At 45.4% G+C, this 16,182-nt stretch overlaps 1 protein-coding gene across 3 annotated transcripts in view; it reads left to right on the top strand.

The window, feature by feature from the left end:
- The window catches only part of EPC1 (enhancer of polycomb homolog 1), a 1,031,213-nt gene that overhangs the window by 220,527 nt on the left and 794,504 nt on the right, over nucleotides 1–16,182 (top strand). For all 3 annotated transcript variants that reach the window (XM_069211249.1, XM_069211248.1, XM_069211247.1), the window contains exon 2: nucleotides 5,333–5,492. In XM_069211249.1, the coding sequence (XP_069067350.1) occupies nucleotides 5,393–5,492 (100 nt within the window). In that variant the 5' untranslated portion in view covers nucleotides 5,333–5,392. The remainder of the gene's footprint in view (nucleotides 1–5,332; nucleotides 5,493–16,182) is intronic.

Consider the following 16,182-nt stretch of genomic DNA (forward strand, 5'->3'; position numbering starts at 1 on the left):
GGTTGCCTACACAAGGGAAAACACCCATCCCTCAAGGGTTCAAAGAACCCCACAACAAATTTCCTATTTAAGGTGTGGCCCCCCCTGTCAATAGCTCGTTACAATCCTAAAATTGAATATGTCAACAATCAAGTAAGTAAAGTTGAAACCACATGGGTCAAATTTCAAGTGAGTAAAGTTCAAAGGAATGCAATCAAAATAAGCTTTTTTCACATTGATCAAATATAAAGTCTAATTCAGTCCAGAGTTTAATAGGTCACAATTTCAAGTTTATAGCATCAACCAAGAATATAACTCCGAGCCGAGCCAACACGTGTTTCGTCCAAGGGAAATTCTTCTAGTCCCCGACGACTTCTTCAGGGCTCTTATAACTATCGAATCCAAAAACTTCAAGCCACTTCCAAAGGTAGATAATGTAACAAATATGATGATTCTATATCGAGAATAAGAGTACAAATAATTCCATAAGTTGTTGTATCTTCAATGTTTAAACGCCATTGTTGTGCAAGCTCTATCTCTAACAAAAGACATGCGATTCCTTGCGGCGTCTGAATGCCACTGGATGCCGTGTTGCGAGTACGCACCATCATATTTGTTACATTATCTACCTTTGGAAGTGGCTTGAAGTTTTTGGATTCGATAGTTATAAGAGCCCTGAAGAAGTCGTCGGGGACTAGAAGAATTTCCCTTGGACGAAACACGTGTTGGCTCGGCTCGGAGTTATATTCTTGGTTGATGCTATAAACTTGAAATTGTGACCTATTAAACTCTGGACTGAATTAGACTTTATATTTGATCAATGTGAAAAAAGCTTATTTTGATTGCATTCCTTTGAACTTTACTCACTTGAAATTTGACCCATGTGGTTTCAACTTTACTTACTTGATTGTTGACATATTCAATTTTAGGATTGTAACGAGCTATTGACAGGGGGGGCCACACCTTAAATAGGAAATATCTCTATAAGTTAGTAAGGTAGCAGAGGACCATGTGCAACCCAGTGAAGATCAGCTCAGCTCTTTGGGCTGGGCACCCCTAGGTCGCAAAATAAGAGTAGGCATCTCATCCCATTCTATCCCGAAGCCTCTATAAAATGCAGCAACTGTCACCACCTCAGCTCAAATCCTAATTGCATTGGTTTAACTTGCTCTAAATCCAACCGAATGTACTGCGTCCTCCCCCTCTATGTTGTACATTTCTCGTATTTCTCTTATCGTCAAATAATGTGATTGATCTACTTAACAATATACTGTTCATCCATTCACATAAGCTTATCTCACTTAGTCACACTGTCTTAACACTCATTTCAGTACTGGTGTATTGGTGAATGTCATGCAATATATCTCAGCATTTACTAATTCTGTTATACAAATCTAGTATGCTGCAGGTTCTTCAGTCATGTTTGCAACTTCATTACTTAAGTTCTTATTGGAGAAACAGCCCCTAGGTGAACATGCTCCCTTTTAAGAAGTACCTTCCTTCTGTGGTTTCTTAATCTATAGTGCTTTGTTCAACCCACTGTGAGTGCTGATCTGTGACAGACTCAATACAATCTAGAACCAGTTTTGAATTATGTAGAGCCACTCTAATGTCTTTAGGTGATTTTTTGGTCTAATATTTATCTGCATTCAAGCCCACTGTACTGCCAAGCTTCATCTTCACCATGAGGTGCAATATTTTATACTATCTTATTGCTCTGTGAGGACTTCATGAAAATGTTCTCCCCTTGTGTTTTGTGGTGTCTTCAGTAGGTATCACACTGCGTGGCCCTCCCATACCTATACTGGTGCTATATGTGCCTGTTTTGCACCATCCCTCCAATAATCTCCCTTAGTAACCCTGATTCCCTGGCTCCTGTGATGCATCCTTTTGTTTTTAAGGCACCCCTACAGGGACGGCTCCTTCACTGTAGCGAAGGAGTGTTGTCCCCCTGGCTGAGCCAGCAGCAGAAAAATAAAACAATAGTTCATTATCGTTTTTAGTTTCTGCTGCTGGCTCAGCCAGCAGTGCAAGGAGGGGTTGGGTTGGACCATGAGAGGGGGGAAGAACAGCCAGACATACATGTGCACTTAGGATTCTCCAGCCCAGCTGTGTTGAACAGCCAGGCTGGAAAAACTGCATAGACCCCAGGGCTGTGTCTGAGTGGCAGTCTGAGCCGCTCAGACCAATCTTGACGCTGCTTTCATGCTAGGTTTAGCATGAAAGCAGCACCAGGATTGCTGGGGAGCCTCTGGCGGTGTCCCAGGGAGTGCTTGAACACCACTTTGAGGGAACAGGAGTGAGGCATCGGGAGACGGCGGTCCCAGGTAAGTTTATTTTTAAATGTTTTTATTCCCTCACTCCTCCTTTTGAGATTTGCGGCTGCCGCTGCACCCCTAGCCTGGGCAGCCAAGGGGGTGGTCTCTCCTTGACGCCGGCAGCTGTTGTTCATCCGGCTGCATTGACTCCTGACAGCTTTCCACTTGTCCTTTCTCCCCTTTCTCGAACTGGCTGCAGTAACTGCTGGCTTATGTCACTGCTTTGCTGTAGTGCACCCATTTTTAGGCCTGCATCTGCTCCTTTTTATTGCTAATGACAGTACATTACTTAAGCTTCCCTTGTCCCGTTATATCTCATCTCACGCTATTGGGTATCCTCTATAGTATTGGTTATTCTTCTTAAGTCTTCAGTCAGGTGTTGCACGATGCAGCCCTGCTTCACATCTTGTCCTCCACTCTGTTACAACATTCAACTCATTCATCCAGCTTACCTCCTTCTGCAATTTCATGCGGGATTTAACATGGTCTTCCAGCTGTTTGTGCTACATGGAACATGCACTTTCAGGCAAAGTTAGGAGAGTTCTCAGATGACCTTGACTAAGTTTTTCACCTTTCTGCCCTCCGTTGAGCATTGCTACCACTCTCATCTCCACACACCTCTTGTCTTTCCTCGATTCCACCGGTTGCTCACCTCCACTCATCACTAGAACCAACTGACCAAGCATATCTGTAAATCTCACTCTGGAGCACACTTAGCAACACTGCAGTGCAAGCAGACTCGGAGCATCTTGTTCAATGGTATGACGTTTTCTTGGCAGCACTTTCCATTCAGACGTCACTGTCACTCCACATTGTGTGGGATTGCCAGTCATAGCAGTGAAGGTAAGGGGGGGGGGGGGCATGTTCCGATTGCTACTGACCTCCCTGACCACTCTGCGCTAACTTTGTATAAGCACGTTTGTTTTCCAAATCTGGTCCTCCTTAGTGTGGTTTTCAGCATTGTATTTTGGATCGGGACAAGGGCACTTGAGGTCAAGTAAAGGATGTCTTCTTAGAAGTCTTGTTAGGCCATGCCCCAATTTGAACCCACTTTAAGGTAAGCTGTTATCTGTTGCTGGCTGTCCTAACACAGTGGCACAGAAACAGAAAGCACCAGATCATGCCCATACTGTTCTCAGACATGTTTGGGCATTTTGTGCAATTGAAAAGAGAACTACCACTGAAAATGACAGGATAGCTAATTTTGCCAGCCTGGCCTGTCTTCATGACACGTATATCCAAATATGCTAACCTGCCTGCATTATCAAGCTATCCAGGAATTCACTAGAGATGGTCATTTGGAATTAATGTATATGAAATCAAAGACTACATGCTCACCCTTGGAAAGTATTCGTCAAATTTAGGCAACATCTTTAAAATTTTAATGTAACTGATGTGCATGCTTAAACTGAGTAACCTTGTGTAATAAATAGTAGAAACAGCTTTGGATTGCAACAATTTTAAAGTCCGTGTGTGAGTATGACCTTTTAACTGCATAAACTGCAGTTTCTTTATTTTTTATTTTTCTGTTTTTAAACTGCTAGAAGCATTGACATTCTAGTGGCATTTGTTTTTGATCTGGACCATACAAAACATGAGTTGCCACAACTTTAAAAAATCTAAGCTAGAAAGAGAGCTATATATCCTACCACAGAACTGCATTTCTTCTTATCTGGGGCCAGCTGCTGTTCTCTGTGAAGCGACCAGTTTAAGTTGTGATCTACAGGTTGTGAGGACAGCACTCTGTGTTTTTTTTTTTTTTAGGTTTCACGAAGATCCTGCATGCACTGTGCCTTCAAGACCTTTTGTTTTTTAATCAGTAGGCATAGAGACCACTAATTGCTTACCATTGGTTGACTTCTTTGGCATTCTTATTAGCTTATTTGTCAGCTGCTGTAAGCTTCCTTCTATTTCCTGTCTTTGTTCTCGCTTGGAGCATGGATGTATTACTTGTGTCGTTCCATTGCTCATTTTTTTAAGTGCTACTATTTTCCTTGGATTTAAGCACTCTATCGGCTTGCGTCTTTAAAAAAAAAAAAAAATTGTCTTCCTTGTCTACTTCTTCCACATGTCTTACCCAGTCTGCTTGTCCCCACCCTCCTTCCTTCCATTGTTCGTGTTGGCTTGATCTCACCCTCTATCTGTTCCTTGTCACCACCCTTCCTCCCTCAGTATGTGTTCGCTTGCACCGCCCCCTCCTTTCATTGTCCATGTTGCCCTGACTTCTTTCTCCCTCAGTTGTCCATTTTTGGCTCCTCATCCCCCTCCATAACCAAATAAAGCGCTATAACGCGGACACTGCTGGCCAAGTTATAATGCTTCAGTTTCCCTATGCATTCTGTATTGCCTTACTCTTCCTCTCTGCTGTGCCCTGCCTCCCAATTAAAAAAATTAACATATTTCAAAGGGATAGCACTGGCCGTGGTGTTTTTTTTTTTTTTTTTTTTTTTTTAACTTTCAGCCGTGCTGCTGTATAACCGAGGTAAAATCATGATAAAGGTAATACCTCACATAGGCAAAATCTATTGGATTTGCCAATGCTTGCCACTAGGGCCTCTAAACCAGTGGTTCCCAACCTGTGGTCCGGGGACCCCTGGGGGTCCGCGATGCCTTCTCAGGGGGCCCGCGAGAGCCTAGAAAATATTAACAAATATTGACACATTAGGTCCCCAGCTTCCAGTAATGACTCAGGCGGGGGTCCCCTGATTCCAATGATGATTCAGTGGGGGTTTCACTCATTCATCATGAAGTTGTGTTATTTATAGATCAGCGCTATTGTTTCCTTCCGTGCCTGTCAGGGGTCTGAAAAAAACCAAATGTTTCCTGCAGTATTTCTAAATTTTAAATTGTCTACTCAGATGCAATTGTTGTATTCCATTTTGCATTACTCAAACCTAACTAGAGTCCTAGAGGTATAAACTCAGCTGTTTTCATGATGATTTTTGGTGCACTACTACTTAAGGTCGGTCTATTAAAAATAGTTATTTTTACACATGCAGTTTTCTAATATGCATATTTTTCCCTTTTCTTGTTAGGAGCATCATCTCCAGCGAGCTATTTCAGCACAGCAGGTATATGGAGAGAAGAGGGATAATATGGTTATTCCAGTCCCAGAGGCAGAAAGTAATATTGCCTACTATGAGTCTATATACCCTGGGGAATTTAAGATGCCAAAGCAGCTCATTCACTTACAGCGTAAGTAATAATAAAAAACAAGGTAACTTAGATTAGCAAAATATAATTAAATGTACCATTTTATTTAAAAACGTATTTTCATTTTACAATTTTGTAACATTAAATATATTTTGTAATGGTAGGTATGGAGCTGCAATATAAATTGCTTTCTGCTCTCATAGCTGTGTGTGTTTTAACGTAAGCATTTAAGTTGGGTATTCATGTTTTTTTTTTTTTTGTCCTGGAAGAACTGTAATGTTTAGAATCTAACGAACCAGTCCGGTGTATACGTAAGTCCAGTGTGAAGTGTAGTGTATAAAACCTGTTTTCGGAATTTCTGAAGTGAAGTTTAATTTAAATTTATCAAAGGTTAGTCCTTAGATTATGTTGGGATCCATCTGGGGTATGCAGATTGTTTTGCAGTTCAAATCTTTATTACACCTTTCCACTTGTCCTGTGCATCTTAAAACATATGCTTGGGGAATTTTCTGATGATAGTTATTTTTAAAATTATATTTTTGATCAAGGTCCTGATATTTGTGTAGATGGAAAATCAGTCCATAGTTCATTAGCAATGATCTTCAAAAATCCAGTGGAGGTCTTACGATTTGAGCTATATGTCCTTGGACTTTAGCCAAATAACATTTCTCATAATGTGATATATGGATATCAGAGACTAAAAATATATTTAAAAAAATGCATACCTCATTAAAAATTGAACTGCATTGTCAACCTTAGGTGAATTGTGTGTTTTAGAGAATAAATTAATCATTTTTTGTTCGCTTGCCTCTCTTTCTGCGCGTGTCTTCATAGGATAAACCTATTTGTGTTTAGTTCGGTGTGCTTCGTGGAACAAATGATTAGCTCGCTCAAACAAATGAATGTTTCTGATGGATACATCTAACTGTGTGGATTCCTCACCTTGTGAACATTTGCCCAGGCATCAGACCTGGTCCAGAATCTTTCAAGCAGTACTTCTATGTGCTATAAGGTGGTGCAGTGCAGATCTGCACCGAAGTTGTTCTGCAGAAGAAACGATGAATGGAGCCGGATATGTGTGTTTCATATGCGTGTTTGTTTCTGCTTTTACAAATGTGGATCAGAGCTTTTCTCTAGTTTTCAAGACCAATTGTTTTTTTTCCAAAATTCACCAGTGTGAGATGGAAAACGTCAACCCCCAAGACAACAGGGTTCAAATTGTATATTGATCGTTGCAAACCGATATCTGCGACGGACCCTCACAAAAGAAAATCTTTGATGCCTGGGGTTGGAACACAATTCCAGAGCCTGTGATGAATGTGGCCAGATGAATCCTAAAGCCTTACGGGACCATGAGGTCATACTTTAAATTGCCAATCTTCAGAAAACTCAGCACCATGACCAGTCGAATTAGATAGGGAGGGTCCAACAGCTGAAGTCGTTCCTTAAGCTGTTCTTTGTCGTGGTTGAAGTTTTCAGGTAAGTTCAAGAAAAATCATTGGAAGTCGAAGCAAGAATCTGGCATTCCTCGCACTTTGGACTTGAGAGAGGGTGAGCGGACACCACATCTCGCTTCTGATCACAATCTGAGCAGATTGAGTCTAGTCCTGACCGCCCAACTTTCTGGGTCTGTCTGTGATGTTACTGCAAGTAGAGGCCAAAGCAATTCATTTTTGGCACTTTATCAGTTCTCTCTGTCGCACCTTTGGCCCCCAAGGAGCCACAGAGACCTTCACTGAAAATTCCACAAGTGGTTCTGCTCTCAGTGCTGTCTATGCCCCTTGCACCTACATCGGGTTCACCAACTGTGCCGACTTTGGTTTAGCACCACCTACTGTGCTTGTTCCCTTTCCATCTACTCCACCGATTCTGGAGGAGGATATTCAGCGTATTATGCTATCCAACTCTGAGCAACATCCCCCACAAACTTGACTGAGGCAATGACAGGCTCTGACTGGCTTGCAACCAAAAAGCAATTTTTCTGATTTTGCCACACGGCGGGACCCAGACGCTGTGCAGTCTTTTGGATACTGACTTGGGCAGTGTCAATTATGATGAAGGAGATAACTGTATCCCACAATATGAGGAAAACTGCTGTGAACAGCTCCAAGATGCTACTGATCTGGCTATTTCTCCATATACTAGCTTTGTCTCTCCCTGGTCCTGCTATGGAGGAAAGCGTCTCCTTTGAACTTGTGATGCAAAAGTCGGCAGATGTCGTAGACCTAGAGCTGCTCACTGTTGAGGTGAAAGCTAATGTTTTAACAGAGATACTTCAGCCAGGTCAGGCTCCGTCAGAGCCTCTGCTGCTGTCATTTAATGAAACCTTTTTTTTTTTTTTTATAACCTTCTTGGCACTTGGGCAGAGCCCTTTTCAGATCGACTTGTTAATAACCAGATTGCTTGTCATGGTCATGCACCGGCAACCCAGTCATTCTTACACAGCATCCGATGACAGTTTGGTAGTAGAGACTTCCACACATAAAGTCAATCCCAACACCTTCCCTTTCACTCTGCGTGATAGGTAAATCAAGATGGATAGAATTATTTAGCAACTGGATTTTCTCCTCTATCAGCCTTACTTGGAGGTCAGTGAATGCCAGCTGTCTTCTAGGCTGCTTCTCACATGCCCTATGGCACACAGTGGTGCAAGTTTAACCATCTATTCCAGACGACCTTAAAGCTAATCAGCATGGTCATGATGTTGCGAAATTTGTCATATTTTCTGATTTGGGCATGGACGACTGCTTAGGTCAAGCAATGGACCCCAATGTGTCACTTCAGCACCACACCTGGATGAGATCTACGGGCTTATCCAGGGATGTCCATGCATCCCTGATGGACATGACTCTTGACGACTCTCGCCTCTGGCAGAATAGTGGATTCAGCCCTGGAGTAGTCAAAGGAGAGTAGAATATAAGTATTAAAGATACCTAGTAGTCACCTCAATTTCCCTCTATTTTGAGTGCCATTGGTATGATTAAAACATGAATGAATTAACTTGGGGGAATTAACTGGAGGGTTACTACCCCATACCCTCATAGTATGTCAGCATGTTTCAACTTTTCCTTGTGCACATACAGTGTCTCTGGCTTTCGTTAGGACTGATTGGTAATTCCCATTTCCTGTTTCGAATCAATGTCACTGTTCAGTCAAGCACTAACTGCTTTTATCCGCATTCTGTTAAAGTTAGCCATTCCAAGATTGTGTGTCACAGTTAGCCTACTTTTCCACCAAACACCCTTACCTGTGTTTTCCCATTATTTCCCCATTCCCTGGGGGTTCATGGCCGCGATGCCATCCTGTGTGCTGTCTGGGAGTTGGTTTATTCTGCCAAGACAAAAGCCATCAATCTGTTTTAACATGTGGTCACTGTGAGTTAGCGGAACCATGTGGGATACAGATGACCCATCTGTCTACTCGCGTGGGTTCATTAGGAAGGTGACATCTGGGAGATGTGTGAGAGCTCTAGTTACCTTAGGACATGAGTTATAGTTACTTGAAATAACTCTAACTATGACGGTTGAATTTCTTTGCTTTTCTGCATGCAAAATCTGAACCTAACTATAATGTCCCTGTAACTTTTGTTTTTCTTTTAGTGAATTCCTTAGGGTTTATTTTGTATTCAGTATCCTAACTATAACGTCCCTGTAGCCTTTGTGGTTTTTTTTTTCAGTGAGTTTTTTTATTTTTTTTTATTAAACATTTAGTAAGATACCCATCGTAATACACAAAGGTGGGTGAGGGGGGTGTTGAACACAGGGCCTGGCATTGTTCTGCCCCCAACCAAGCTTGCTGCTCCTGCCCCCCTCCTTGCTGTCCAATACAGCCCTGTGTGGCAGTTGTTCTGCCATTGTGCTTCCCGCCTGCCCTTAACAGTTAGCTTGCTGCCCCCTCCACCTTTTCCATAACCTCTGTTGTCCGAGTCCAGGTACCAGCCCCCTTCCACTTTACCCCATCATTGCCTTCCTTTAGGAAGTTGGCTCTGTATGTACTATTTCAAAGTAAGGAATAGTATGCACAGAGTCCAAGGGTTCCCCTTAGAGGTAAGATAGTGGCAAAAAGAGATAATTCTAATGCTCTATTTTGTGGTAGTGTGGTCGAGCAGTAGGCTTATCAAAGGAGTAGTGTTAAGCATTTGTTGTACACATACAGGCAATAAATGAGGAACACACACTCAGAGACAATTCCAGGCCAATAGGTTTTTGTATAGAAAAATATATTTTCTTAGTTTATTTTAAGAACCACAGGTTCAAGATTTACAAGTAATACTTCAAATGAAAGGTATTTCAGGTAGGTACTTTAGGAACTTTGAATTAGCAAAATAGCATATACAGTTTTCACATAAATGACATACAGCTATTTTAAAACTAGTGCAATTTTCAACAGTTCCTGGGGGAGGTAAGTGTTTGTTAGTTTTTGCAGGTAAGTAAACCACCTACGGGGTTCAAGTTTGGGTCCAAGGTAGCCCACCGTTGGGGGTTCAGAGCAACCCCAAAGTTACCACACCAGCAGCTCAGGGCGTGTCAGGTGCAGAGGTCAAAGTGGTGCCCAAAACGCATAGGCTTCAATGGAGAAGGGGGTGCCCCGGTTCCAGTCTGCCAGCAGGTAAGTACCCGTGTCTTCGGAGGGCAGACCAGAGCGGTTTTGTAGGGCACCAGGGGGGACACAAGTCCACACAGAAAGTACACCCTCAGCGGCACGGGGGTGGCCGGGTGCAGTGTGTAAACAAGCGTCGGGTTTGTAATAGAAATCAATGGGAGACCAAGGGGTCTCTTCAGCGATGAAGGCAAGGGGGGGGGGGGCTCCTCGGGGTAGCCACCACCTGGGCAAGGGAGAGGGCCACCTGGGGGTCGCTCCTGCACTGGAGGTCGGATCCTTCAGGTCGTGGGGGCTGCAGATGCAGTGCCTTTACCAGGTGTCGGGTCTTTGAAGCAGGCAGTCGCGGTCAGGGGGAGCCTCAGGATTCCCTCTGCAGGCGTCGCTGTGGGGGCTCAGGGGGGTGAACTCTGGCTACTCACGGTCTCGCAGTTGCCGGGGAGTCCTCCCTGAAGTGACTTCTCCACAAGTCCAGCCGGGGGCGTCGGGTGCAGAGTGCCAAGTCTCACGCTTCCGGCAGGAAACGCGTGTTGTTTCAAAGTTGCTTCTTTGTTGCAAAGTTGCAGTCTTTGGTGAACAGAGCCGCTGTCCTCAGGAGTTCTTGGTCCTTCTAGACGCAGGGCAGTCCTCTGAGGCTTCAGAGGTCGCTGGTCCCTGTGGAAAGCGTCGCTGGAGCAGTGTCTTTAGAAGTGGGGAGACAGGCCGGTAGAGCTGGGGCCAAAGCAGTTGGTGTCTCCGTCTTCTCTGCAGGGTTTTTCAGCTCAGCAGTCGTCTTCTTCTTAGGTTGCAGGAATCTAAGTTCCTACGTTCTGGGGAGCCCTTAAATACTACATTTAAGGGCGTGTTTAGGTCTGGGGGTTAGTAGCCAATGGCTACTAGCCCTGAGGGTGGGTACACCCTCTTTGTGCCTCCTCCCTGAGGGGAGGGGGGCACATCCCTAATCCTATTGGGGGAATCCTCCATCTGCAAGATGGAGGATTTCTAAAAGTTAGAGTCACCTCAGCTCAGGACACCTTAGGGGCTGTCCTGACTGGCCAGTGACCCCTCCTTGTTGTTCCCATTATTTCCTCCGGCCTTGCTGCCAAAAGTGGGGCCGTGGCCGGAGGGGGCGGGCAACTCCACTAGCTGGAGTGCCCTGGGGTGCTGTAACAAAGGGGGTGAGCCTTTGAGGCTTCACGCCAGGTGTTACAGTTCCTGCAGGGGGAGGTGTGAAGCACCTCCACCCAGTACAGGCTTTGTTACTAGCCACAGAGTGACAAAGGCACTCTCCCCATGTGGCCAGCAACATGTCTGGAGTGTGGCAGGCTGCTAAAACCAGTCAGCCTACACGGGTAGTTGGTTAAGGTTTCAGGGGGCACCTCTAAGGTGCCCTCTGGGGTGTATGATACAATAAAATGTACACTGGCATCAGTGTGCATTTATTGTGCTGAGAAGTTTGATACCAAACTTCACAGTTTTCAGTGTAGCCATTATGGTGCTGTGGAGTTCGTGCATGACAAACTCCCAGACCATATACTCTTATGGCTACCCTGCACTTACAATGTCTAAGGTTTTGCTTAGACACTGTAGGGGCATAGTGCTCATGCACTTAAGCCCTCACCTATGGTATAGTGCACCCTGCCTTAGGGCTGTAAGGCCTGCTAGAGGGGTGACTTATCTATACTTCATAGGCAGTGTGAGGTTGGCATGGCACCCTGAGGGGAGTGCCATGTCGACTTAGTCTTTTTATCCCCACTAGCACACACAAGCTGGCAAGCAGTGTGTCTGTGCTGAGTGAGGGGTCCCCAGGGTGGCAAAAGATATGCTGCAGCCCTTAGAGTCCTTCCCTGGCATCAGGGCCCTTGGTACCAGGGGTACCAGTTACAAGGGACTTACCTGGATGCCAGGTTGTGCCAATTGTGGAAACAAAAGTACAGGTTAGGCCTGGTGCTGGGCCTGGTTAGCAGGCCTCAGCACACTTTCAAATCAAAACTTAGCATAAGCAAAGGCAAAAAGTCAGGGGGTAACCATGCCAAGGAGGCATTTCCTTACACTTCCTGTTTAGCTTCTGTACTTAGCTTGCGGCCCATATCCTCCTTTCTCCTGCCCTGTGTCTCTGTGCATGCATCTGCTCCCTACTCTTTGTCGACCATGTTCCATGGGCCTACCACTGCTCCTCCCATCTACTCTGAGGGTTCTGTTGAGATGCCACTGCCCTTCCACCTGTCGTCAGATGGCTGCCGCCTGTCCCTTCCATTACCACCCTGCCTGTCCGAGTTCCATGCCCCTTTCCACTCCCTCCTGCCCTCATGGACCATTTTTCTGCCATTCCCTTCTTCCCTTCATGCTTTGTTGTGCTTCAGCTGCTCCTCCTGCCTGCCCTGTGTGGTCTGTTGTGAAGCCACTTCACTTTATGGTCTGTCTGCTCCTACCCCCCCTCAATTCTGTCCTCCATGGTCCTTTATGCATGCCCCTGCCGCCCCTCTCTCCCCCACGTCTTGCCCACCATGGCTTTTGTGCTGCCCCTAACCCTCCAGCTTGCCATGCTTGGTCTTCTGTGCTGCAACAGCCCCTCACACCTACCCTGTGTGGGCAACTTGCTGCACCTGACTCCCTCCCACCTTCCCTTCCTTGTCTCTGTGTATGCTATTATAGTTTTACTGTTGCCCTCAATGATGTGTTGTGCTTCCAGTGCCCATTCCGCCTGCCCTCCATGGTCGACTTGCTGCTCCTACCCTGCCCCATTACCCCATGCTCTCCATTTTCCACATGCAGGCCCCTGTCTTCCTCCCTCCTGTCTGTTGTGCCCTTGCCTCGTGCCTCCTGACCTTCTTGGTCATTTATGCTGCAACTGTCCCTACAGTCTGTCCGGTACGGTCAGCTTGCAGCCCTTGCCTCTTTCACCTCTGCTCTCTGTTGTCCATGTGCATGGCCCTGTCCACACCCAACTGCTTTCCATGATGCGTTGTGCTACACTGCGATCCCGCTTGATCTCTGTGGTGTATTGTGCTGCTGCTGGAACCCCTGACGCCTGCCCTGTATGGTCAGTATGGTGCCCCTGCCCATCTCACTCCTGCCGTCTGTTATCGGAGTCCATGTTCCTACCCCATTCCTTCTGCCCTCCAAGATCCAATGTACCGTACTTGCCAACATTTTGAACTTGGTAAGAGGGAGCTTTTGAGAAAAGAAACCTGAGGAATAGATTTTTTTTTCTCCATAGACTGAAATTGAAAAGGAGGAGAGTTTAGGCAGGAGACAGATAAAATTAAGACCTTTTGGGCTTAAAAACATTGTGAGTCTCCTGCTTAAATCAGGTCTGTTGGGATGTATGGTTATACTGCAACTGCCTCTATGATCTGTTACATTGCCACAGCCTCTTGCTTGTCCTTCATGGGTGGTTTGTTGCCCCTGTCCCTGTTTCCCTTGCCCTTCATTGTCCGGTGTGCTGCCACTACCCATCCCACCTGCCCAGGATGGTCAACTTGTTGCCTCTACATCCTCCTCCCTTGCCCTCAATTATCTGAGAGCTTGCCCCGGACTTCTGCCTGTTCACAGTATTCTAATGAACAACTAGATTGCTAACATTCTATATTTATTACAAAATTGAAGTACGCCTGATGTCATCCAAACCTACAGAAGTCAGATGTGTCTCAGGGTTCCTCCCTGAGCCCAACACTCTTTAACATATACATGGCTCCACTCGCAGCCATCGTCAGAGGCCACGGAATGAATATCATGTCATACACCAATGACACATAACTCATATCCCTCACTGAAAACCCGGACGAAGCCAAGAGGAAACTCCACACAAGAATGGAAGCCGTCGCCGCCTTGATGAGAGAGAGCTGCCTCAAACTCAACTCAGACAAGACCGAGCTCATCATCTTTGGAAACTCCATCTCAGCCTGGGTCGACTCCTGGTGGCTGACATCTCGCAGCACCCCGCCTTCTCTGATTGACCACTCCCGCAACCTAGGAATCATCCTGAACTCCTCCCTGTCAATAACCTGACAGGTAAACACCGTCACCTCCTCCTGCTGGCACACCCTTCACTAACTCTGCAAGATTTTCAAATGGATCTCAGTAGACAACCGCAGGACAGTCACCCATGCCTTAGTCACAAGCAAGCTCGACTATTGTAATGCACTCTACACCGGCACCACTGCAAAAAAACATCAGAAAACTGCAACTCAACCCAAACGCCGCCGCCAGACTTGTCCTGAACCTCCCCTGCCAGGAACATATTTCTTAGCACCTGAGGTACCTCCAATGGCTCCTGGTGGAAAAACAAATCATCTTCAAGCTACTCACCCACACCTACAGAGCCATTGACAACATCAGACCGGCCTACCTAAATCACCGCGTCCATGTTTTACTTAGTAATGTCAGACTTCATTCTCATATGGCTGGAAAAAGTTAGAGTGAATATTAAAAAACTAAGCTCTCATTTTGAGCTTCTGGAGCACCTTCTATAATATCTATGGGAAAATCATGAGAATACTGTTTTCTCTCAATCATGCTTCAAAAAATCCCAGCAGAAGGCTTTATCACAGGGTAAAATCATCTTGGAATACACCACAATTCCTAAAATTAGTATGGTACCATCAACAAGTGATTTTTATTGTAACTAAAATCTGTTATCACCGTTTATACGTTTCCTTTTTATGATGCTCAAAACCTGCCATTCACTACAGTGAGGTGCTATCATATATATTGGTCCCAAGAAGGCTGCCAGTTCTTCCTGGTTGAAGTTCTGACAGCCAGTCAGATCTCATCATGAGATCTGTGTTTAGGCGCCACCCAGATATACAAATGTATTTTTCCTTTAATATCTCAAAAACTGCTCAGCAGATTTACTCCAAATCACCAAAATGGCGCTTTCTGAACAAAGAACTTCCTTTCCGATAATTTTGGTGTAATTGCATCCTACGGTTCTGGCTGTTGGATCTAAAAATCCCTATAGAAATTGCATGATGAAAAAGCGTTTTGGGAGGCTGATGTATGCTTTTTCACCATGCAATTTCCTTAGGGAGTTTTTGAAAAAACTACAGCCTGAACCACTGGATGGAATTACACCAGATTTATCAGAAAGGTAGTTCTGCGCCCTTTTTTTGTTATGTGGTGTAAATCTCTTCATTAGTTTCGCAGAAATTTAGAGTTTGAAAAAAAAAATGGAATTTCTAGGACTGCGGACCCTCCACGGTCCCCGTGCTGATATTTGATTGGCTGCAAACAGTTTAGCCTGAAAGTATTGGCAGCCATTTTTGGACTCTGACTCAGCTGAGTCCCAAAAATAAAGTTACAAATAAAGAAAAGTGAGCAGGATCGGAATACCCTGATTTCCCCCACCTCTCTGCCCCTCTCTCCCCCGCAAAAGCCTGGAGATGGGGTTCCCCAGGGACCCCGCCAGGGCCCAAATTGATATATATATATTTTTTTTAATTAACATTCTGATGGATACAAACTACCTGTGGATTCCTCACCTTATGAATTCACCCTTGTGCCAGCATCCGACGGAAAATCTTCTTCCCAGCTCTCCACGTCGACGAGGACGTCACATTGCTTGGCTCCACGCGACTCCGTGTTTAACGTCACCGTGCCAATAAGAGGTCCTCGTCGGCGTGCTGACGTCAGTTCCCTTTTTTCCGTGCCTTCGACGCTTAAGGTTTTCTCTTAGCTCTTGCTTCTGTTGGTGGTTTCCTCTTGTTGCTGTTTGTAGTTACAATGTCTCCCCCGAGGAAGTCCTGTTTCAAGCCTTGCAGAGAGAGTGGCGGTCGCATGTCGGTAACTGACCCTCATGACTATTGTCTTTGGTGCCTTAGCTCTGAGCATGACGTCGAGGAGTGTGCGTCTTGCCAGAGCATGAATCCTAAGGCTTTAAAGGAAAGGGAGGCAAACTCTTTTTGGCAAAAGCGAAGAAGGGTCATAGGAGCCATAGAAGATCCTCGTCTCGCACTTCTTCGAAAAAGGATAAGAAACTGCGCTGTCATAAATTTCGGTGCCGTTCGGCTCGGAGACGATCAAGGTCTCCATCTCTTCAGCGGCGTGGGAGGTGAGTCCGACGGTGACTCAGCAACCCCTGAGGCTTCTCCGGCGCCGTCCGTCTTTGATGTGGTGGCACCGCAGGACAGTCCTCAGTTTTCACCTGCTGCTC

This window comes from Pleurodeles waltl, chromosome 10 (assembly GCF_031143425.1).
Source record: "Pleurodeles waltl isolate 20211129_DDA chromosome 10, aPleWal1.hap1.20221129, whole genome shotgun sequence".
Taxonomy (NCBI): Eukaryota; Metazoa; Chordata; class Amphibia; order Caudata; family Salamandridae; genus Pleurodeles; species Pleurodeles waltl.